The sequence below is a fragment of the Sebastes umbrosus genome, chromosome 21 (genome assembly GCF_015220745.1).
Source record: "Sebastes umbrosus isolate fSebUmb1 chromosome 21, fSebUmb1.pri, whole genome shotgun sequence".
Classification (NCBI taxonomy): domain Eukaryota; kingdom Metazoa; phylum Chordata; class Actinopteri; order Perciformes; family Sebastidae; genus Sebastes; species Sebastes umbrosus.
In genome coordinates this window covers 8,787,171-8,809,071 of record NC_051289.1, presented here as the reverse complement: position 1 = coordinate 8,809,071, position 21,901 = coordinate 8,787,171, and the positions used below count along the sequence as shown (strand labels likewise).

At 38.9% G+C, this 21,901-nt stretch overlaps 3 protein-coding genes across 6 annotated transcripts in view; all 3 read right to left on the bottom strand.

The window, feature by feature from the left end:
- The window catches only part of ptprn2 (protein tyrosine phosphatase receptor type N2), a 131,785-nt gene extending 127,829 nt beyond the window's left edge, over positions 1 to 3,956 (bottom strand). Inside the window, exon 1 of the mRNA XM_037757389.1 lies at positions 3,605 to 3,956. Coding sequence (XP_037613317.1) covers positions 3,605 to 3,692 — 88 coding nt within the window. The 5' untranslated portion in view covers positions 3,693 to 3,956. The remainder of the gene's footprint in view (positions 1 to 3,604) is intronic.
- A 2,554-nt stretch (positions 3,957 to 6,510) lies between these two features.
- ncapg2 (non-SMC condensin II complex, subunit G2) lies at positions 6,511 to 18,134 on the bottom strand. Of its 2 annotated transcripts, none has more exons than XM_037757386.1 (27): positions 17,976 to 18,134; positions 17,650 to 17,777; positions 16,323 to 16,502; positions 16,072 to 16,186; positions 15,817 to 15,974; positions 15,544 to 15,678; positions 15,342 to 15,436; positions 15,101 to 15,257; positions 14,902 to 14,994; positions 14,687 to 14,812; positions 14,330 to 14,506; positions 13,945 to 14,097; positions 13,191 to 13,413; positions 13,008 to 13,105; positions 12,105 to 12,275; positions 11,950 to 12,020; positions 11,715 to 11,868; positions 11,416 to 11,583; positions 11,146 to 11,262; positions 10,681 to 10,839; positions 9,352 to 9,451; positions 8,977 to 9,185; positions 7,874 to 8,008; positions 7,629 to 7,732; positions 7,396 to 7,496; positions 7,186 to 7,285; positions 6,511 to 7,078 (listed from the first exon to the last, which is right to left on the bottom strand). In XM_037757386.1, the coding sequence occupies exons 2-27, from the start codon at positions 17,725 to 17,727 to the stop codon at positions 7,027 to 7,029; spliced, it is 3,429 nt and encodes a 1,142-aa protein (XP_037613314.1). In that variant the 5' UTR covers positions 17,728 to 17,777; positions 17,976 to 18,134; the 3' UTR covers positions 6,511 to 7,026. The 2 variants fall into 2 exon arrangements, with proteins under 2 accessions (XP_037613314.1, XP_037613315.1); XM_037757387.1 differs by having other exon boundaries at positions 12,105 to 12,272.
- A 1,627-nt stretch (positions 18,135 to 19,761) lies between these two features.
- The window catches only part of esyt2b (extended synaptotagmin-like protein 2b), a 40,401-nt gene continuing 38,261 nt past the window's right edge, over positions 19,762 to 21,901 (bottom strand). For all 3 annotated transcript variants that reach the window (XM_037757105.1, XM_037757106.1, XM_037757107.1), the window contains 3 exons: positions 21,045 to 21,150; positions 20,889 to 20,938; positions 19,762 to 20,776 (listed from right to left, as the gene is read on the bottom strand). In XM_037757105.1, the coding sequence (XP_037613033.1) occupies positions 20,707 to 20,776; positions 20,889 to 20,938; positions 21,045 to 21,150 (226 nt within the window). In that variant the 3' untranslated portion in view covers positions 19,762 to 20,706. The remainder of the gene's footprint in view (positions 20,777 to 20,888; positions 20,939 to 21,044; positions 21,151 to 21,901) is intronic.

The window sequence follows — 21,901 nt, the reverse complement described above, 5'->3', positions numbered from 1 at the left end:
GTTAGAAGACCAGAACGTCATCCTGGAAGAGACGGCATGGACGATGTGATCAGATCAAGGTGACCAAACAAGCATGTCTTAGCATTTTACTGCTGTTTATATCATCCTGTAAGGGTTAGGGTGAATCTAAATCATGCCAGGCAGATGTGACCTATACTATACTGATCTAGAGAGCTACAGAGGCAGTGAAATTGAGAAAGAAATGTTTAACATTTTCAAGCTGGCAGCAACAGATGGAAAAGTAGTTAATTTTATGACTGTTTAAGCTGATTCAGTACCTATGTAAGTGCCATAGAACCTATATAAGAACCTAAAAATAGATACTGCACTCTGCCTTTGGACAAACTTCAGAGGAAAACACAGCATCTACAAACAAAATTAGTTCTTTCATCTTTCTTTGGCATATTTTTTTTTATAGAAAATAAACTTTTTGGGGGGATATTTGCAGCGCATGGTTAGGTCTATAGGTATTTAATGTATCTCTGTCCATCGCTATCAATATTAACTGTATATTGTAATGAATAATAAATGAATCTACAATTTAATACATTCAAATGTTTGATAGCAGGTATTGTTTCGCTACATGTAGGTGTCTGCCTGTCCATTTACTATTAATATTTTTATTGATATCAGTTGAAACGTGCTGTACAAATATAGTGTATTAATATAATAAATTAATTAAAAAAATTAGTTGATTTAAGAATGTGATTTAATTTTAAGGTAGTTTTACCACAAGTCATTTAATTCCACTGGAGTCAAATGCTGAGATGGCAGTTAGGCTCTGCTAAGATAGTTACTGTTAGCAAGAGTTTATCTAGGTTTTTATCTCCATTTTTACTGATAGTTATGTGGAATAACAAACTGGATATATAAATTTCTATAATGTAATTTTTTTAGTATGGTAAAACTGATGCCAAAAAGTCAGATTCAGGTCTTAACTAAATTTTACCAACTGTGTGGTTACTGTTTTGGCTTGAGTTGCTTCTAATACACCCCTCCTGTGTTTTAATATTATGTTTATTTGTGTTGTCTGTATGCATACTACCACCCATTTACACTCACACAAGAGCCCGTGCATTAAAAAGTCAACTTCGGTTGACCTCTTAATAGGTGTGGGCGATTGTAAAAGTGCATTAAATACTTCAAAATATGCTAAAGAGATGCATTCAGGCTCTATGAATGTGAAAAGTTCTGATGTTTTTAGTCCTATATGCACAAGGCCAAATTCACACCACTGATTAAATTTTACAGCACTTAATTTCACAATCAGAGCGTGCAGCTGCAGACTTATTTCTCGCCTCGTCTGGCTTTCATGTCCTCTCAGACAGACAGGACATAAACACCCACGCACAGCACTGCCGTCTCTCCACGTCTCCACACACCCATGCATATATACTTTATATATATGCACTGTTTTTATTATATTTAGATGTGTATATATACATCACAGCAGCACACCTTGATCCTAAAGCTTTCCAATGACACAGCGTAATCCGCAGAGGGACTCATTAAAAACAATAACCATCTCTTAACTCCCAGCCTCGCTCTGACAATGGAGACCTCTTCATCACACAGAGAAAAACATGCTGAGAATTCAATGAGAGAAATGCACTCTCGGGGAATAAACACTGACTCATTCACAAGAATTGTAAACTTAAATTAAGGGACGTGTCAAATAAGTTATGTTTGTTGACCTAATAGCCAACAAGATTATATGTAAAAAATGAACTGTACAGTGGACGGGAAGATGGATGGATGGAAGGAAGGAAGGATGGATGGAAGGATGGAAGGAAGGATGGATGGAAGGATGGAAGGATGGATGAATGGAAGGTTCGATGGATGGAAGAATGGAAGTAGGATGAATGGATGGATGGAAGGATGGAAGGATAGATGTTTGAAAGATGGATGGATGGATGGATGGAAGGAAGGAAGGAAAGATGGATGGAAGGATGGATAGATGGAAGGAAGGATAGATGGATGAAAGATGGATGGAAGGATGGAAGGAAGGATAGATGGATGAAAGATGGATGGAAGGATGGATGGATGGATGAAAGATGGATGGATGAATGGATGGATGGATGGATGGATGGAAGGATAGATGGATGAAAGATGGATGGAAGGAAGGATGGATGGATGAAAGATGGATGGATGGATGGAAGGAAGGATAGATGGATGAAAGATGATGGATGGATGGAAGGAAGGATAGATGGATGAAAGATGGATGGATGAATGGATGGATGGATGGATGGAAGGATAGATGGATGAAAGATGGATGGAAGGAAGGATGGATGGATGAAAGATGGATGGATGAATGGATGGATGGATGGATGGAAGGATAGATGGATGAAAGATGGATGGATGGAAGGAAGGATAGATGGATGAAAGCTGGATGGACGGAAGGATGGATGGATGAAAGATGGATGGATGAATGGATGGATGGATGAAAGATGGATAGATGGATGAAAGATGGATGGATGGAAGGAAGGATAGATGGATGAAAGATGGATGGATGGATGGATGGATGGAAGGATAGATGGATGAAAGATGGATGGATGGATGGGAGGATAGATGGATGGATAGATGGATGGATGGATGGATGGGATGATAGATGGATGGATAGATGGATGGATGGAAGGATAGATGGACGAAAGATGGATGGATGGATGGGAGGATAGATGGATGAAAGATGGATGGATGGCTACCCTCTGCTTCTAAATATAAAGAATATGATGCAGTTCGGTGCCTGTATGAATCATCACAGAGCCGGAGTGCCAACCTGAGACCTATATTTGCCTCTTGCTCATTATAAAGTTTATACTGTCATGTGTCATAGACCAGTAAGTGTGATAAGAGGTGTAAATTGGAGGTGGTTAAGTTAAGAAGCACCTGAAAAAGTAAAATGAGACCCTCTAATCTCTTTCTGTCTTAAGGACACAATTATCCCGATGGCTTCTTCTCTTATATGTCATACGTTGGACTTGTGCCATACTTTTTTTTTTTTTTCAAATTACAGTGTGAGGGGCAAGAACAAATCAAGGGTAATGAAAAATACAACCGGGCCAAGTCTGGAAATGAAACAGGGCTGTATGAAAAATGCCCCCGTCTCCTGAGGAGGCATTATTAAATATTAAAGTGGATTTAAAATTGCATGCTCCTTAAGGGCATGTGTTGAGTAATTTTTATTATAGGCATGGCAGCCATTAAAACCCATATGAAATTGAGTGCATTAATATGGTTATAGTGTATCAATCTGGCTGTCATTATTGGGCTGGCAAAAGTTTTTTTTTTTTATAGTATAAAGTGTTTTTTCTATGAAACTAAATATAGTGCATCATGCAAGTAGTCACTGTGGGCCTGATATTATGTAACTTTTCCACTTCAGATATCTCATGCACACAGCTACACCAAAAACAAGTTATTATGGAAATAGCAAATTAAGAATGCACTTGCAAATGTTATAATAATAAAGTATAATATAGAATAACTTTTGCAATGTTTGTTTAAACGACCCAGGCAAACAGAGACAGACTTAACACCACAGACACAGGCACTAAAAGGATGAAACATTTGGTAAAGAATAGGGTAAATATTAATGAAACCTTACCAAATTTGCTGTCAGCTTGTGCAGGTGAAGAGGAGCAGAGGCTGGCGGCCAATGCAGCGCAGAGGATGGGACACCACGGTGAAGCCATACCGCTCCTGCCTGGTTCAGTACTACTAATCCATCGCACACCTCCGAGAAAACAGCATGATGGACGCAGACTCAGGTGGACTCAGACTCAGGACTAGAGAGGCATGGCTGAGGGCTGAGGAGGAGAAACGCTGGGGCAAAGAAAAAGAAAAAGAAAATAGTCGCTTAAATGGCAACAACACAAGATAGAGGCGTTTGTTTCAGCACCACAAACAGCAACCAGCAACCAGATACACGGAGAGGAGCCCCTCCTAAGTCACTGACGTCAAACACACACATGGTGAGGAGAGAGGAGGGAGGAGGCGGGCAGCATGCAACAGCGACCTGGATGGAGGGATGGAGGGATGAAAGATGGATGGATGGATGGATGAAAGATGGATGGATGGATGGATGGATGATGGATGAAAGATGGATGGATGGATGGATGGATGAACGACAGGAGGGAAGGAAGGATGGATGGATGGATGGAAGGAAGGAAGGATAGATGGATGAAGGATAGATGGATGGGAGGAAGGAAGGAAGGATGGATGATGGATGGAGGGAAGGATAGATGGATGAAAGATGATGGATGGATGGAAGAGGGACGGATGGATGGACGGACAAAAGGAGGGAAGGAAGGAAGGATGGTTGGAAGGAAAGAAGGAAGGAAGGATGGATGGATGGATGAAAGATGGATGGATGGATGGATGGATGATGGATGAAAGATGGATGGATGGATGAACGACAGGAGGGAAGGAAGGATGGATAGATGGATGGGAGGAAGGAAGGAAGGATGGATGATGGATGGAGGGAAGGATAGATGGATGAAAGATGATGGATGGATGGAAGAGGGACGGATGGATGGACGGACAAAAGGAGGGAAGGAAGGAAGGATGGTTGGAAGGAAAGAAGGAAGGAAGGATGGATGGATGGATGGATGGAAGGAAGGCAGAAAGGATAGATGGATGAAAGATGGATGGATGGAAATAAGGAAGGATGGATGGATGGATGGAAGGATGAAAGATGGATGGATGGATGAACGACAGGAGGGAAGGAAGGATAGATGGATGGAAGGAAGGATAGATGGATGAAGGATAGATGGATGGGAGGAAGGAAGGAAGGATGGATGATGGATGGAGGGAAGGATAGATGGATGAAAGATGATGGATGGATGGATGGAAGAGGGACGGATGGATGGACGGACAAAAGGAGGGAAGGAAGGAAGGATGGTTGGAAGGAAAGAAGGAAGGAAGGATGGATGGATGGATGGATGGATGGATGGATGGATGGATGGATGAACGACAGGAGGGAAGGAAGGACGGATGGATGGAAGGAAGGATAGATGGATGAAGGATAGATGGATGGGAGGAAGGAAGGAAGGTTGGATGATGGATGGAGGGAAGGATAGATGGATGAAAGATGATGGATGGATGGAAGAGGGACGGATGGATGGACAGACAAAAGGAGGGAAGGAAGGAAGGATGGTTGGAAGGAAAGAAGGAAGGAAGGATGGATGGATGGATGGATGGAAGGAAGGCAGAAAGGATAGATGGATGAAAGATGGATGGATGGAAATAAGGAAGGATGGATGGATGGAAGGAAGGATGGATAGATGGAAGGATGAAAGATGGATGGATGGATGAAAGAAAAGGAAGGAATGATGGATGGATGGAAGGAAGGATAGATGGATGAAAGAGGGATGTAGGATGTATGGAAGAGGGATGATGGAAGGATGGATGAAAGAGGGATGTAGGATGAATGGATGGATGGATGGAAGAGGGATGTAGGATGGATGTAGGATGAATGGACGGATGGATGGAAGAGGGATGTAGGATGAAAACATCTAAATAAAACTACATGATATTATAGTCATGATATTATTATATTTGTTTTTTATTATTGTAGTGATTTTTAGAGCACAAGTGCAGCCAAGCCAATAGCCTACCTTGACATACACAAAGTAGTGTTGACAAAAATATCAAAGAACAGGCCGTTGTGGGGGGGTGTCGTGTCCTTAATGACCCTCAGGGACTTCCTGAGGCACCGCTGGGTGTAAAGCTCCTGCAGGCCGGGCAGCTCGCACCCCGTGATGTGTTGGGCCGAGCGCACCACCCTTTCCAGCGCCTCCACCGATCATTTACTTATATATTAAAGTAGCAATACTGCAATGTAAATATTTTCAACTACAAGTTAAAGTTCTGTATTTAACATCTTACCTGAGTAAAAATACAGGATTAGATAAATGTACTTAAAGTATCACAATTAATAAAGTACATGTTGAGTAGTTAATGTTTACCTCTTAGCCTATATACTGTAGGCTATAGTTTAATCTGCGACAATGCTACATTTTCTATAAACTGCTTTTAAAATCTTCATCTGCAAATAACTGGTAACAATAGCTGACAGATACATTTAGTGGAGTAAAAGTACAATATTTGCCTGAAATTAATCTAGTACAAGTACCTCAAAAATGTCCTTTTGAGTAAGTGTACTTAGTTACTTTCCAGCACAGTATATAACATTATCAACTAATCAAATGTAGTACATGTAGCCTTTCAAGGAGACTAGCAATACATCTAAAATATATATTTCAAAGAGGAATGAATAACACAGATGTAATTGATGTGCTCCAGAACAGACATTTTCTTTCCTGAAGCTAGAAATCCGATTAAACCTTTTAAGTTGTGCACCCCAGAAACACAAAACAGAATGTGCATTCATAAAACGGGTGCCATTCCCCTTTAAGAATAAAGAGAGGATGATTTATAGATTGTTTGTTCAGAGTTATTACTTGGCAAACCTCCGCACAGTCTGAGAAAGAAATAGCCATCAAGTTCAGGTTGATTGATACAGTTTGTTTTATTCTTATTAGAAGTACACAACAGCTGACAGAGCAACAGATACATAAACACAGATAGTGAAACATGAAAAAATATATGCATTTCATATTAAAAAAGTGGAGCGCAGAGCTGCGGAGAGAAAGCTCTAAAGACAAATACCACTCAATCTAAGCAACCGTATGTCTGCAGTGTGGAGTACTCCATCAATACTTCTCAGCATTATCAATGCACAAAGCCTGAGAGACAACATGTGAGCAATGTGTGCCATCAAGAAATAAATAGAGAGCCAATCTGGAGAAACATGGTAACAGACAGGCACTTGTCCTCGGCTTTAGATTTCAATCCAAACCATATTTTTTAAAAAAGCCTGGTCGGTGAAGTTGAAATATTTAATTGTGTCATTTTTAGTCTGCCAGAAACTGAAAGTCTGAAATGCTAACAGCGAGGCAGATATTATACGGCTCTCCTTAGCTTCACAGAATATAAATGTGAAGCAGATATTACGTGTCAAATAACTCATAAATCCAGAATTTCATTCAAGGTCTTCACAGAAGATTCATAAATAACCCTGTGGCAGGAGGAAGGGATAAAAAAAAGGTTAGTCGTTACAGCTCATATACCAGAAATCAACCATTTTATTCATCTAAAGAAAACATCTTATTTCCTTCCACCTACCTCTGGATGTCTCCGGCGTCTACAGATGTGACTGCATGTTTGTGAAGCAGCAGCTGGACAGATGTGGCAGCGCTCTTCAGACCTGCTTTAGACTGCCCCGCTAAAAGTGTCACATATAACAAACTGTGATTTATCTTTACTAGAGGAAAGATAAAAATCAGCTTTTGTTTAACTACATTTCTAATCTAAATTCTGATCACGTAAACTCACTGTGTCTGACGACCGCCAAGATGTGCAGGACGGCAGCCAGTTCGTTCAGACTGCTGATGGCCTCAGAGTCCACAGACGAGCTGACTTCTGTCAAAAAGGCCCTGAAAGAAACATTCAAGAACAAATAAGGCTGTTAAAACTGTATATTTAGTTAACAGAACAAGCAGATTAACCTCTCTAAAAGAACAGAAAAGATCGACAGACTTAAGAGAAAGTGGACGGAGGATGTTTACCTGGTAAGAGAGGGTAATTTGAGGATGACAGACAGCAGGATGCTGGACAGAGGAGGCATGTCCTCCACTGTCTCTGGGGTGATCACCTCTTCATGATGGGTAATCTTTAAAAATAACAGCACAACAGCAGCGTTCATCATTCCCTTAATTGAATTGCTCAAGAACATAATCGGTCAAGTTGCTCATCACGCCCACGACGTGCGCGATATTGGTAAAAGATAAATGCTCTGGCGGGTAGGTCACACCTTCTGAAGCAAATGTCTCTTCTCCACGACGATGACAGCAAAGAGAGTAGAGAAGACCCCGCAGAGAGGCGCTTTGTCCCAGGTCTGCGCCACCTGGAGGAAGTCTGTCAGGCCGGGAACCGCTGACTGGCACAGCTAAGTCAGGGGCACAAAGACGGAGAGATTGTTAACACAAGGAATAAAAGAATGAAAAAGTCTTATGGTACAGTGCTGGAATAATGAAAGCAGCTAAATACCTCTGCAAAGTTTGACAGTGTGTTATAAAAGGTTGTTATAGATGCAGTTACAAGAATAAACCAAACATGTTCCTTTTGCATTGAGTGAGAAAACAGCCGGTGTGTAGGCTAAAGGAATACATCACCCATAAAATTACCATTTGTATATCAATTACTCACCGCATGTTACCTTGAATCTTAATTATCAAAACATCTGTTTACAAACTCTCACACAACTCGTGCAGTATAATCCGAGCCTCTTTTGTCCAGTCGTATTTAACGATTATTTTCATTGTTGATTAATCTGTTGATTATTTTCTCCGTTAATCGATTAGTTGTTTTTTTTTCTCAAAAAATGACTCAAACCAATTAATCGATTATCAAAATAGTTAGCAATTAATTTAATAGTTGACAACTAATCGATTAATGGTTGCAGCTCTAAGCCGTATACTCCCACTTCCTCCACTACTATCTCGTGCAAAAACTAAGATTTTGGCAAAAATGCATGTGTTTGCTAAAAACTGAGCATACGACTGGATAAATGAGACTTGGATTATACTGCACGAGCTGTGTGAGAGTTTGTAAACTTGATAGATATTTTGATATAGTATTGTTATTGTTAAACGCGGCCCCCATTTACTTCAATTCATCAAGGATTTACTCCGTTTTCAGATTCTCCGTTTGCAATGGAGGCATTCGAGAAAAATGTTTTCTTCAAGAATTCAAGGTAACATGCGGCGAGTGAATGATATACTGTATAAATGGACATTTTTGTGGGTGAAGTATTCCTTTTAGTGAGAAAGTGCAGTTTATATTGAACAAAAAGGTGGCAACACACTAAATAAAAGAAATAAAATCAGCACGCTGAAGGTTAAAATGTCTGCGTACCTGTTTTCCCTCCTCCGGTTCCTTCCTAAGACGGCGAGCCAAGAGCTCTATAATCTTCTGGAAGATGTTGGCCACCACACCCAGAACAACAGTGGTTGCATCTTCCTCATTTTCCTGAGCCTGATTGTTGTTGTTGTCCTCGGGCACATAGCTGTGTGCCACCTCCTTCAAAATCAGCAGCACTGCAGGAATACACAGGTAGCCTGACACTGCAAACACAAAGGAAAATACATCGTCTGTTCAGATGTCAGTTCAGGTAAAGAGACATGATGCAACATGACTGCAGTAAGTGAAATAAACTCTAGCTACATGTTATAAATGTACCAGTACCGTTGCTGTATTGTTAACAAAAAAAGAGATATTTGAAACACTCACCTGAGAGGAGGGTGAGCGAGCACAAGTGCAGGATTTGACCCTTGAACGTCTCGTCGCCCAAACCCACAAGTAAAACGTCTCGGCACACTGTCAGGAAACTCTGGTAAAACGCATCATCATCATCATCACGATGAAGGACAAAAACGTTTCACACGCCACAAAAAAGAACACTTATTAAAATCAACAACAAATAGAGCTGACACAGTCTTAGGGGAGCTATGTTCATTTCCACTGGTAGCTGGCGGCCTGGAGAAGCAGCCTGCGATCCCCCGCCACTGCATTAATAAGAAGGGCACTGAAACAGGGTTATTTTCAATATCTGATTGCAGCAGTCATGTGGTGACAGGCTGGAGAATAATGGCACAAATAAAGGAAATAAGCCCATTTCAGTGTGGCAGTGTGAGCAGGAGGAGGCATGTACACGAGTGTGTGTGTGTGTGTGTGTGTGTGTGGACCGGAGCAGAACAATCTATGAGGAGTCTAAATTTACCGAGCAGAACTGAAAGTCCTGGAAGCAGGAGGCAAACAGGCTCCTCAAAACTTAATGTTCTGGATAACAACATCTACACTCGAGGTACAGGCTTATCAGAGAGAAAATGACTGGCAACTCATGAACAAGGAGATTTAATTTGCAAGGAGTCTGCATTTGCCTGCAGAGAAATCATCTTGCATGGACTGACTTTACAATTCACATCAATGATCGTACTGCAAAAAATATTATGAGGGAGATACAGATGCACTCCAGTATGGCACTCAACGCAACCATCCATCCATCCATCCGTATCATCCACATCCATCGTAGAAAGACCTCACAGACCTCGTAGTAGCTGCATGATTATGTTCGTTATCAACAAGTATCACAGAAATGTCTTCTACTGAGAGCTCTTGGGTATTTATTTGAGGTTGGTCTAATTTTGTGGTGAAAGATATAATCAAGAAATAATTTACTTCATCACAAAATAAAACACATTTTCATGTCAGCTGTAATATTCTGTTAGGAAAATGTATCCACCTTGCATGGCTAAATCACACATTTGTGCAGCACTGGAGAAAAGTGTCCCATCCCATCTCCCTTAATGGAGACCACACACATTTTCCCTATTTGCCCAAATTAAAACGCTGGTGATAACTGCAGCGCTGCATATTCAGCAAGTCATTTTAGCTTCACTACTTATAGTCGGGCAAGGCTGAATAGATGCTTAGAATATGAAACACATATTTGTTTGGGCTCAATTCATCCTGAGTGGATGTTTTCCAGTCTAGAGTCCTCTACTGGAAACATGTTAGTTGGCATTGCGAAGCTATATGTTTAGTAATAGAAGAGCTCACCTCAGTTATCTGTGCAGCCAGTGGCTGTGACTTCTCCAATGCCGCCTCCTCCTCCTCCTCCTCATCATCGCTGGTACGTTTCAGGAAGGGCAATACCCTCTCAGCTACCCACGCTGCCACATGCTCCAGAGACAGCAGGTAGTCTCGACCCTCTGAGGACTGGGAAAGAAGCAAAGGGTTTCATTTTCTTTACTTTTTGACTTGTTTTCGTAGTTTAGGAAAGGAAAAATATATATATCTGGACACAGAATAACAAACTACACCACTGAGGCTTGTGAACAGAAAGTCACAAAACTGAGTCATCTGGACAAATGTGGGCAAGAAAAATTATTAGCTCTGTTCCCTGCTTCAACAACTAACGATCACTTTCATTATAGATTATTCAATTAATCATTTGGTAAAAATGATTAATGATAAAAGTAAAAAATGGGATGAGAAGTAATGTGAGAAAAAAGAAAAACTCACACTATGTTGCAGATGCGCACCGAGGCGGCCGTGGTGCCTGAAGACTTTCATCGTGGTCTCCACACTGGGACTTTTAGGATCTTCTGTGGTGGAGCTGAGGTGAGTGTACAGCACCGACTGTTGGGACAAACATCACACGGATGTCAGAGGAAAAGTGCTTCTCATATGGGAAAGATATAAAATACATAATTTATCTAATCTATGTATAAATGCTGAAGATAAATGTATTCAAACAGGGAAATTAAATGAAATGAATAGTATCCTAAATACCGTCCAGTTTCCTAGAACTGTGTGGAGCTGCTTCAGAGGTCTCTGACCGAGAGCCAGGACTTTCTCCCGTGATGAAGTGTGGCTGAACAGGTACTCCAGGTAAGCCAGAGCCAGGTCTGGTTTGGCCTCCACCGTCTCCTGGATACGCACCTTTCGTTTGGGGTTGTCCTGAAGTTAAATAGATGATGACTTTTACAAAGAGAATCAAGGGACGTGTGTTTGGATTTAACCTCTTACTTTTCATAGAGAGAAACCCAACAGTAGAATAATTCCAGCCCTTTGGTGCTGTATTGACTGACCCCTTGCTTAGGCAGAGCCTCGGTGAGCCAGTCAGTGACGAGTTCCAGGATGTCAGCAGCCTGGCCCCAGCTGCACAGGCAGTCTAACAGCTGGCCGTACTGTGCTGGCGCTGCTCCTGAGTCCATCCTCCTCAGTCTGGACAGGACGCCGCAGCTGGGAACGAGAGAGACGGGTTAGACAGAAAAAGCCGAATGAGATGGAGGCAGAGAGACGAGGAGACGAGTTACAGCTTACCTGAATGTTGGAACTGCAGCAGGAGGCATAAACGAGGCCAGTTGTATGAGAGCAACGGTACATCGCTCATCCTGGAAAAATAAATCAAGAAAGTTTTTCAATAATACTTGTTCATGGTAGAAAAAGTTAAATTAAAAACATGGAGGTTGAAGTACCTCAAAGGCCTGGAAATACTTGGACATGACGTTTCCAAACTTGGCAAAAGTGTACTTCTGGGCCTCTTCATTTTGCCTCAGGGCCTTCTCAACACTTTTCCACAGGATGACAACGATCTCCAGCAGACTGGACACGACGGCCTTGTCTTTCCCCAGCAGAGGTTCAGCCTGCTGGGATCAAACTCATGAACTCAGACACACAGTAAACACAATTTCAACTCGTGTATCAACATACTTTTCCATCTTATCCGATTAAGGTTTAGAGACAATAAAGGTTTAGATTGACAACTAAATTAACAATTACCTCTTCCATGACTTCTGTGACATGACATCAACAAGGACATACACATAAAGGCTCTCCCTCCCTCCATCCAATCCCAAACCACACCAACATAACATGAAAGTAATGAACATGATAATGATGAACAAAATGATGAACATAATTAGAGCTGCAACGATTAATTGATTAGTTGCTATCAAATCAATCACCCACTATTTTGACAATTGAGCAGTTGATCAGTTTGAGCAATTTTTTAAGATATTTCTTTTATTAAAAAGACTAAATTCTCTGTTTCCAGCTTCTTAAATGTGAATATTTTCTGGTTTCTTTAATCCTCCTCTGACAGTAAACCAAACATCTTTGAGCTGTGGACAAAACAAGACACCTGAGGACATACCGTATATGATTATAAATTGAAAATCTTTGGATTTGAGACTGTTGGTTTGACAGAACAAAGCAATTTGTAGACGTTGCCTTGGGCTTGGAAATATTGTGATTGGCACTTTTTTCATTATTTTTGACATTTTATAGACTCAACATATTCCTCAAAGTTTAGTTTGTGGAGATAAAGTCAATTATCTTTTTTTTTGTCAACTCTATTAGCGTAAATGTCTCTGTCTTACTGCGCTGTTCTCCTTGTTGCTGTCATTAATCTCGGACAGGTCGCATTCGGTCTGGACACAGCTGTTCAAAACACGGCGAATGGCCAACATCAGCTTTACTGGAAGAGAAGACAAAAGAATGGATGAGCGTACCACAAATGCAACTTCATTTTTGGCTTTCTGCCATGCACAGGCAGCACTTACTTATGTTAGTGGGGGCTGTGTGTTTGTGGGCGTGCTGGTAGAACTTCCTGGCAGCCATGGGGTTCATCTGGATGAGGGTGATGCAGCGACAGCACCACTCCGTGTCCGACTCGTTGACGGGGAAGAAGGACTTGAAGAGCAGATCCACAATGCGTTTAGAAACCGAGTGGGAGTCGATGGCCAGACGGGCCAGCAGGTGGTCCATGTTGCACACGTCCCAGAACTGGAGAACGGTACACAAGAAACCTCTTTTTACACCTGGCATTCATTTACAGTACATCTTGTAAGTGGATTGTGTCCCAATGCAGTTTGGCTGAACAACATCTGGATCTGTACCAAACACTTAAATATGTCTTCAGTATCAGAAATTTATGACTTAAGCTACTTGCCAATTATTTGGTGTGAATATCCTTGTTGGATTTGAACATAAAAGTTTATTTTACATCCGTCAAGCTACTATGTGTATTTTAGAGACAGATTGTGCATTTTTTGTTTGAATGGGCTTTATTTACTCTCAACATGGGGAGTTTGCAATGTATTTTTTGTATTTTCTGTTATTCGTTGTTTTTTGTACAGTTCATTTAATTTAGTTTAATTGGGAAAACAACTCATTAAATTGCCTATTAAGTCTTAAGCCAGATCGTTGAGTACTTTAAATGGCTCTATAATTTAAATAAGGCAAGAGAAACACTTTTGAAAAACTGTGATAATCACACAAGACAAAACCAGCCCTATTAAGAAACACATACGGTACCTTGGCAGCACGCACTGCCTTGACCTTGATGAGCATGTCCAGGAAAGCTACGCGGACTTTCTCCGAGTTGTCATGAAAGCTGTATTTGAGAGTGGGCAGGAGTTTTTCCAATATTGGATGGCTGAGGCCGTTGTCCAAGACAATAGTCAGACACTAGGGAAGACATCACACAAACCACAAATCATTAGATATCCGGTCTACTGTCTGCCAATTCTGTCTGCAGTGACAATAATGCTTACAATTTGGCATCACAAAATCGTTGGACAAGAATGCCTAATTACTGTAATTTCTAATATAACTTCACTTAATTCTGCCAGTTTGTTAAACATCCTGGATAAGATTTGTCTACATTTTCCAGGACAATATACATCAGAACCTTTCCTACCTTGAAGACTGAGCAGCGGACATCAGGGGAGCTGATGTCAGCCGCCAGCTCCATCAGCTTCTTCAGGAAGTCTGTGATGATCGTAGGAGGAAGGAGCTCCCAGCACTTGGCCAGGATCTTACAGACTCCCAGGGTCGCATTGGAGCGCACAGTGGGGTGAGGGTCATCAAGAAGGCCCTGAGGATGAGAGACAGGTGGTTGTAGTGTTGGCAACGAGGTTCATGTTCAGATTATCAAAAAGGTCCAACAATGATTTGGATTATGTTTTGCTTCCGTTTAAGGTCTGTGTCTGTGTGTTGTGGATTTACAGCACCAGAAATAAAATACTGGATTAAAAAATATGAAATAGGCTCTCACCATCGCGGTGTCCAGCTGCTTTTGAATGGCCTCATCTGTATTCTTGTTGTTCTGCTCCGGGTCGTGGACTGGGAAGGCCTCAGTGAAAAGCAAAGTGGCATTTGCACGCACCTCAAAGTTTGGAACCTGAGGAAATCAAACAGAAACACATTAGACTCAAATAAAATACAAAAAAAAAACGATTAATGAATGCCGTTAGAAATCTGTATCCATACACTTAAAGCTTTCCAGAGAATGGGCTTGTAGAGATTACAGAGCATCTTGTCCACCTTGTTACAGCCCTTCCTTGAGTGGAAATAGCTCACGATCTGCATATGAGAGCAAGGAGATCAGAAAATAAACACACCCAGTATACTGTATGCATGACCGAAAAGACTGGGGAAAAAAAATATTTTAGGTAGCTAATAACTTTACCTGTCGGACTTTGGTATGGACAGGAGATGCTCTAGGAAGGAAGATCGCATTCTGCATAAAATCCTGAATGCATGAGCTCTCAATCTTCTCCAGGAAGTCCCCGCTGGCCTTCTTCCATGCTCGGAAGTAGATCTCCGGAATTTGAGTGGTTATGGTCCTGCATAGAACAATTTAGTAGTAAATAATAATAATAAAGATAAAATTGACTAGTTTCTAAAACAGAATAAAGTAAGCATCTCACTTGTTATAAAACTCCAGCTGGTTTTTGATGGTGCCGTGAATAACCCAGATGAAGTCGACGTTCCAGCTGAAAAGAAACACCAGGAATCGCTTTCCCTGCGACAACATACATATCATCATCAGGCTGACAGCTCAAAGACAAAACCACAACAATAAGAAATGAAACAGAGGCTCAAACAGCGTCTAAATATCGCTGTACTCACGTCATCGCTTCTAATGTAATTAGGAAACAGGAAGCACTGAAGCAACAAGTCGATTATCTGCTTGCTGTCTTCGGATGTGTAGTCCAGACTCAAAAGCACATCATGGAGACTCCAGACTCTTTGGATCTCAACACCCTGTCAACACAGAGAAAGCATTTAAGTTATTCAAAACAATGCAACAAAACTACAAGAACTGAAAATAGAGCTTAATGATGATACAGCAAGAGGCCCAATATTGATTCATCTGACGTATAACTGAGGACATATACTGACTGGTTTCTTCAAAATGAAGCTCTTCTGCAGAGAGATGAGGAAAGCGGTGCGACCAAACTGTTCTTTCTCCTTCAGCCCTTTCTTCCACCAGGCCTCGCACAGTGTGTGGATGTGGTGATGCAGAGGTACCTCCGAGACAGGCAGCGACACAAGAACATCTGAGGGAAAGACACAAACATCATCATGAAGTTCAAATAACCATCTACCTAAAGACACATCAATTTAGCAGAGAGGGAAATCGTCAAGGACACTGACCGTGAAGCCTGTGGGCAACTTCCAGAAGGGCGCTGTAGGTGTCACCGTCTTCAAGGACCTTTAAGGACACAGCAGCCACTAGTGTCACCCCATCCACAACAGCCATGACATGTTTCTGAAGGAATAAATAAAAGTAGATATGTGTTAACAAAATATGTATCAGTTTCTTAGTTAAAAACAAATCTAAACAGCAACAGAATATCAAATTGTAAAGCCATCAAAGTTTATGTCACAACTGTACATAAACTCACAGGATCCGCAGCTGACTCCACTTCCATGCCCTCCTCGTTGCCCTCCTCCCAGCGCTCTGGAGGTAACTCCTGCAGGACGTCCTGAAGGAGTGAAGACAGTTTTCCCCACAGAGTCTGTCTCTGGTCTCTGGGCATCTCCTGCACCACCTCCTCCACATCGAAAGGCTCCGCTTTGTCCTTCTGCGCAGCGACACAGACAGAAACGACTTGAGACATACTAGATAGACACGCTGACCGCTGCAAAAACACTTTAAATTTGTGACTATAATAGGACGTTTCATTCCCAGTTTTAGATGACATATAGAAAACAAATTTGTTCCACTTTTGATAACCAGTTAAAAATAAAATACCAAACTTTTGCTTACAAATTTACATATTTGCTAGCATTTCTGTGCTTCATTGAATTCTTTGTTTTTTGGGTTGTTGTCAGTAATTTACTAAACACTTAGCTTTGGGTTTCGGTAACATATGTCCTATTTTGACATTTAATAATTAAATTAAGACAAAATTAAGCAATTAAACAATTCATTAAACAAAGAGCTGAAAAATGTGATTTGCAGAAACTGTCAGACGTAATGCAATTTAAGACTAATTTCCCACATAATATTCCCAAATTATATAGATTTCCCAAATTGTAAAGTTACCTGTACTTCAGTTCACAGCTGCTAACTGCAGTTCACAATTGGTAATTTTTAATCACAATATGTAAAACTGCCCTGCATTTAGTTGCCAGTTGTAGATAGATAGATAGATAGATAGATAGATAGATAGATAGATAGATAGATAGATAGATAGATAGATAGATAGATAGATAGATAGATAGTAACTTTATTGATCCCGAGGGATATTCAAGTTTCCAGCATCACAGTGCCATAGTGCAAAACATGTTAGTAAAAAGGCAGTAAAAAAGTTAGTAGTGCAAAAAAATACACCAGATATAAAAATACAAGGAGATGAAGAAAACTGTTAAAACTGAATATAGTGCAGGGTAACAGCTGTGATACAGGACTATTTAAAAAGTGAATATAGTGCAGAAGAGACTGTTAAAAATGAATATAGTGCAGGGTAACTCCAGTAGTTTAATCTATGAAAGTGCTCTGTGTGCATTATTATCTGTCCTGCGTGGTTTTCCATGCATAAAAACATGTTTTAGAGGTATAAATTCAACTCAATGGTCATTTTTGGAGGCTGTAGTTTAGTTTAATTTCTCTAGTATTAGCTCTAAGTTTTAATGCAAGAGTTCTTACTATACAAGTTAACCTGAGACACATCCGGGACATTTCTGATGGCTCTGAAGCTCATATTTACTGTACAATAAGTTACTCACATGAAGTTGGATAAAGTGAAGGAAGTCCTCCACATTTTCCTTACAGGCAGCCTCTAAAAACGCCTTTCGTTTGGACATATTCTCGGTTTTCCCAGCGACGTGAAGCGACGTGAAGACTCCCAGTAAACCTGCAAAGAACAACGTGTTAGTTTATCTACTAACGTTAACTGTAACAAGATCAAAACAAACCTGGCAACCCGTTAGTCGTTAGAGCGTTAAAGTGTTATTTACGTTACGTTAACGCTACTCTGTCCGTTCGTACTTACAGTATTATGAGTTATAATCATAAAAGTGTAAAAATATGAACTTATAGCTTCGTTATTTACCTTTTTATATGTATTTAGTGAGCCGACAGACGCTGGATGACAGCCTCACCATAACAACAGCAAACCCGCGCAAAATTTGGATAAATTGCGTCATGACGTTGTGCGTCAACTTTGACGCTGACGTCATGACGTATTGTTGTCTTTTTTATCCTGCTCTCTTTGCTGCTTTCAAGATTTTTATTTAAGAGTTGTATTTGCCATTTGCACCTACATTGTACATTGGATTTCTGAGCAGTTTACACCGAGTCAGCTTTAAGAAAAGAAAAAAAAAAAAGGTAGAACAGGCACAAGGTAATTACAGTACAAAATAAGTAGCACATCCAAGTCAACACAATAAATCAATAAATAATTAAAATATAAAAAGCCCTCAGTCTAGTCAATAAATAAACTAAACTACCCTCTGCATAGGAACGATACCCCCAGAATACAAATATACAGTAAATAAATAAATACTTCCAAAAATGAATACAAAATAAACGCAAAAATAAATAAGTACATTTAAATATTTATAAAAAATAAATACACAAATAAATAAAAGGGAAAATTAAACAGAAACACAAATAGATAAAGGATTAAATTACGAATTAATTAATGGCTAAATTCATTTTTAATATTTTTGCTACATTCAATGATATTTATTTATTTATTTATTAAGTTATGTTTGGTGTTGGCAGGTTGTTTTGAAGTGAGGTTGTATGAGGTACTTATTGTATTACCTACAGTAGATGGAGTTTGGAGAAACAGACAGGAGTACCAACACTGGAGCAAAGCAATGTAGTGCGAACTAAACTACCCTCTGCATAGGAATGATACCCCCAGAATACAAATATACAGTATATATGGTCCATGACCATGTTAAAAGAACTTGTAACTCTCAAAAATATTTAAAAAAAGAAATAATTAATATATTTCAGACAATTACACAGTCTGCCACTTGATGGCGACAAATGACTACATATATATCTTACAGGCTGTAAGATACCAGATTTATGGGTCTTTAGTAACACTGTGTCCTTGCACACATGATTTTATTTTTTCCACATTAAATTACCCTTATCGATTACTCCCCAATCCTCAAGGGAAATTAAGCTGCAAGGTAGAATTCAATGTTTTTGCTCAAGGCCATGTCAGCACACACATTGTACTTACAGTAAGTTCAATTTTGAGGTACTTTGCTTGAGTAATTTAATTTGATTGTACTTTATACTTCTACATTTCAGATTGAAATATTGTACTTTTTACTACACTACATTTAGTTACTTCAGAGATTTGTATTGATACAAAATTAATAAAATGTGAAATACAGTACGCCCTATTATTATAGATGAAGCTATATAGCAATATATGAAGGCACTATATGAAGTAATTAATATTAGCTCCACTTTAACCAGCTGCAACATTAGCTTAATACCTACAGGTACATGGATTTGTCAATGATTACAATCAATCCAATGATGTAATATACATTATTCTGAAATGGGCCATTCTGCATCATGTGTAATATAATATATAATAATAATAATAATAATAATAATAATAATAATAATAATAATAATAATAATAACAATAATAATAATACTAATAATAACAACAATAATAATTAAATAAATAAATAAATAAATAGATAAATAAATAAATAAATAAATAAATAAATAGATAAATAAATAAATAAATAAATAAATAAATTAATTAATTAATTAATAAATTAATAAATAATAATAATAAGTAAATAATTCATATTCTTTGTTGCCGAACAGAAGAACCAATTTAAAAAAAACAAGCAAGACCATTTTCACAAGAGAAACCATTTATTCCTCAAAACCCATGAGGTGTCATATCATTCAAAATAATAACATTAAGAAGGCAAAAATTACACAGCGGGTTTTCTTTAAGGCACAGGATAGATAACAAGAAAAAGTATTTAAAACCTCCAGCAGTTACAACTGTGTGGCAAAACATGTACAAGCCTTTACGACGTTACAGCTGTGTCATCATAACAACACGTTCTGGCAGCCCTGCTCATAAAAACGCAATAACTGTCATCTCTGCTCATATTATTCAGTTTGTTCGACTCACGTTTGGTTTGAACATCAATCAAACTCGTATTCAAGTATCCTTCATATTATACAGTGCTTCTTCATAGCCCTAAAATGCCCCACGGGTCTTCAGTAACATCCAATATTGCACGAAGTCCTCTTAAAATATACAGAGCGATCATTTTATTCTTTGCATATGTGCATTCCGTGTTTGTAATCAAGCATAAAGAACAATAAAGAGGTAAACAATCAAATAACACTGCATGACAAAATAAAATATCAAAGTCAAGACTGCTACCTACTTTTGTGATTGTATCTGTTCCTTTGGTTAAGAGTTTTCTCAGACGACAAAACATCATTTGTCACATTTGAACAAATGGGACAAACAGCAAGAACAATTTTGATTTCAATATCATTTCCCTGAAGGAAATATAATGCCATGAAACCCCTGCAAATTCTTACATATTAGCAACTTGATATTTACATGAAACATTGAGACAAGGCAGTTAGTGTGTTTCAACGCATTACAATATGTTACAATATCTTCCATTAATGAAATAATGATAGGAAATGTTTGAAAAAACGTTTTGCATGCTGAAATAAGTTCTGGGAACTATATGAAAAATGTACATGATTACAACAAATTGCTGTCCCCTTATATTAATAACAAGATCACTATATTACAGGTGGTTTCACTATGTGAGGAGGGAGTCTTGAATACTTCTTATGCCTTGAGACGACACACCATCTTCACTCAGATCATACCTGCAAGAGATAATAATACAAATATATATATTTAAGCCCTAAAATAGGACGTTTATTACTTAAATAAATCATTTCAATGCTGCACAGGGGCAAAGATAAAATACAAGTTTACCATTGTGTGAGTCCTTTTGATATATCCTCCCCACTTAAATCTACCAGCACCTGTGATTTTGAACAAAAAGCAAAGACATTAAGTTTTTGGAATATATGGCGTATTTGGGAGTGGCTCTGCTGCTGGAGAATACACATAATAACAGCCAGAAGTTACCTTTCCCAGAAGCCCTTTGTGTTTGGACAGGATGCTCCCTCCGTTCTTCACTGCTACATCCAGAGTTCTCCTGTGGAGCTCCACCATAGATACACTAAACTCAAACCTGCAAACACAAATACACACATTTGATGCAGATTTAATGGCAACTAATCTACTATGGAGTAATTCTTCAAATAAAAATGCTTCATTTGATTAAAACATTAGATATTTTCATCAATTATTATATAGAAATTTAAATGAAATATTCCACCCATGGTGGAAAGATGACCGGAGGTGCCAACCCCTTTTTTCTATTATTATTTTTACACATTTATTTACATTTAAATAATGTAAATTCGCATTATTATTATTATTATTATTATTATTATTATTATTATTATTATTATTATTATTGTTATTATTATTTTTTATTATTATACATATTCATTATTATTATTATTATTATTATTATTATTATTATTACCTTTTTAATATCAGTATTTGCTCAGGCTTCCCTCTCTCCTTCCTATCAGTTTCACATACACATGCACTCATATACTCTTGTGTGCCTAATAACCACCCTTAGGAACATCGACTGGTTTGCAAATTTATAATAGCAATAATAAGTTGCTTTTTTTATTTATTTATTTTAATTTTTATATTTATTTATTTATTTATTTATTTATTTATCTATTTATTTATTTATGTTTTTTGTTCTGTTTTGTTTTTGTGTTCTGTTTTTGTTTATGCTTGGTTCTACCGGTCTTGTTTCGTCTATATTCCTATCTGTCTATTGCTATGTATTATGTACATATTGTTTATTGTGTCTCTGTTTTGTGTACTGCCCTTTGCACGAATAAAAAAACAAATTCCAC

Excerpts from the sequence above, each read along its gene's own strand:
- ncapg2 (XM_037757386.1), bottom strand. The coding sequence starts at position 17,727 with ATGTCCAAACGAAAGGCGTTTTTAGAGGCTGCCTGTAAGGAAAATGTG. Across the intron at positions 15,258-15,341 it reads CAGCTGGAGTTTTATAACAA|GACCATAACCACTCAAATTC; the intron begins GTGAGATGCTTA and ends TGTTCTATGCAG. Across the intron at positions 7,286-7,395 it reads CTTGGCGGTCGTCAGACACA|CGGGGCAGTCTAAAGCAGGT; the intron begins GTGAGTTTACGT and ends TGACACTTTTAG.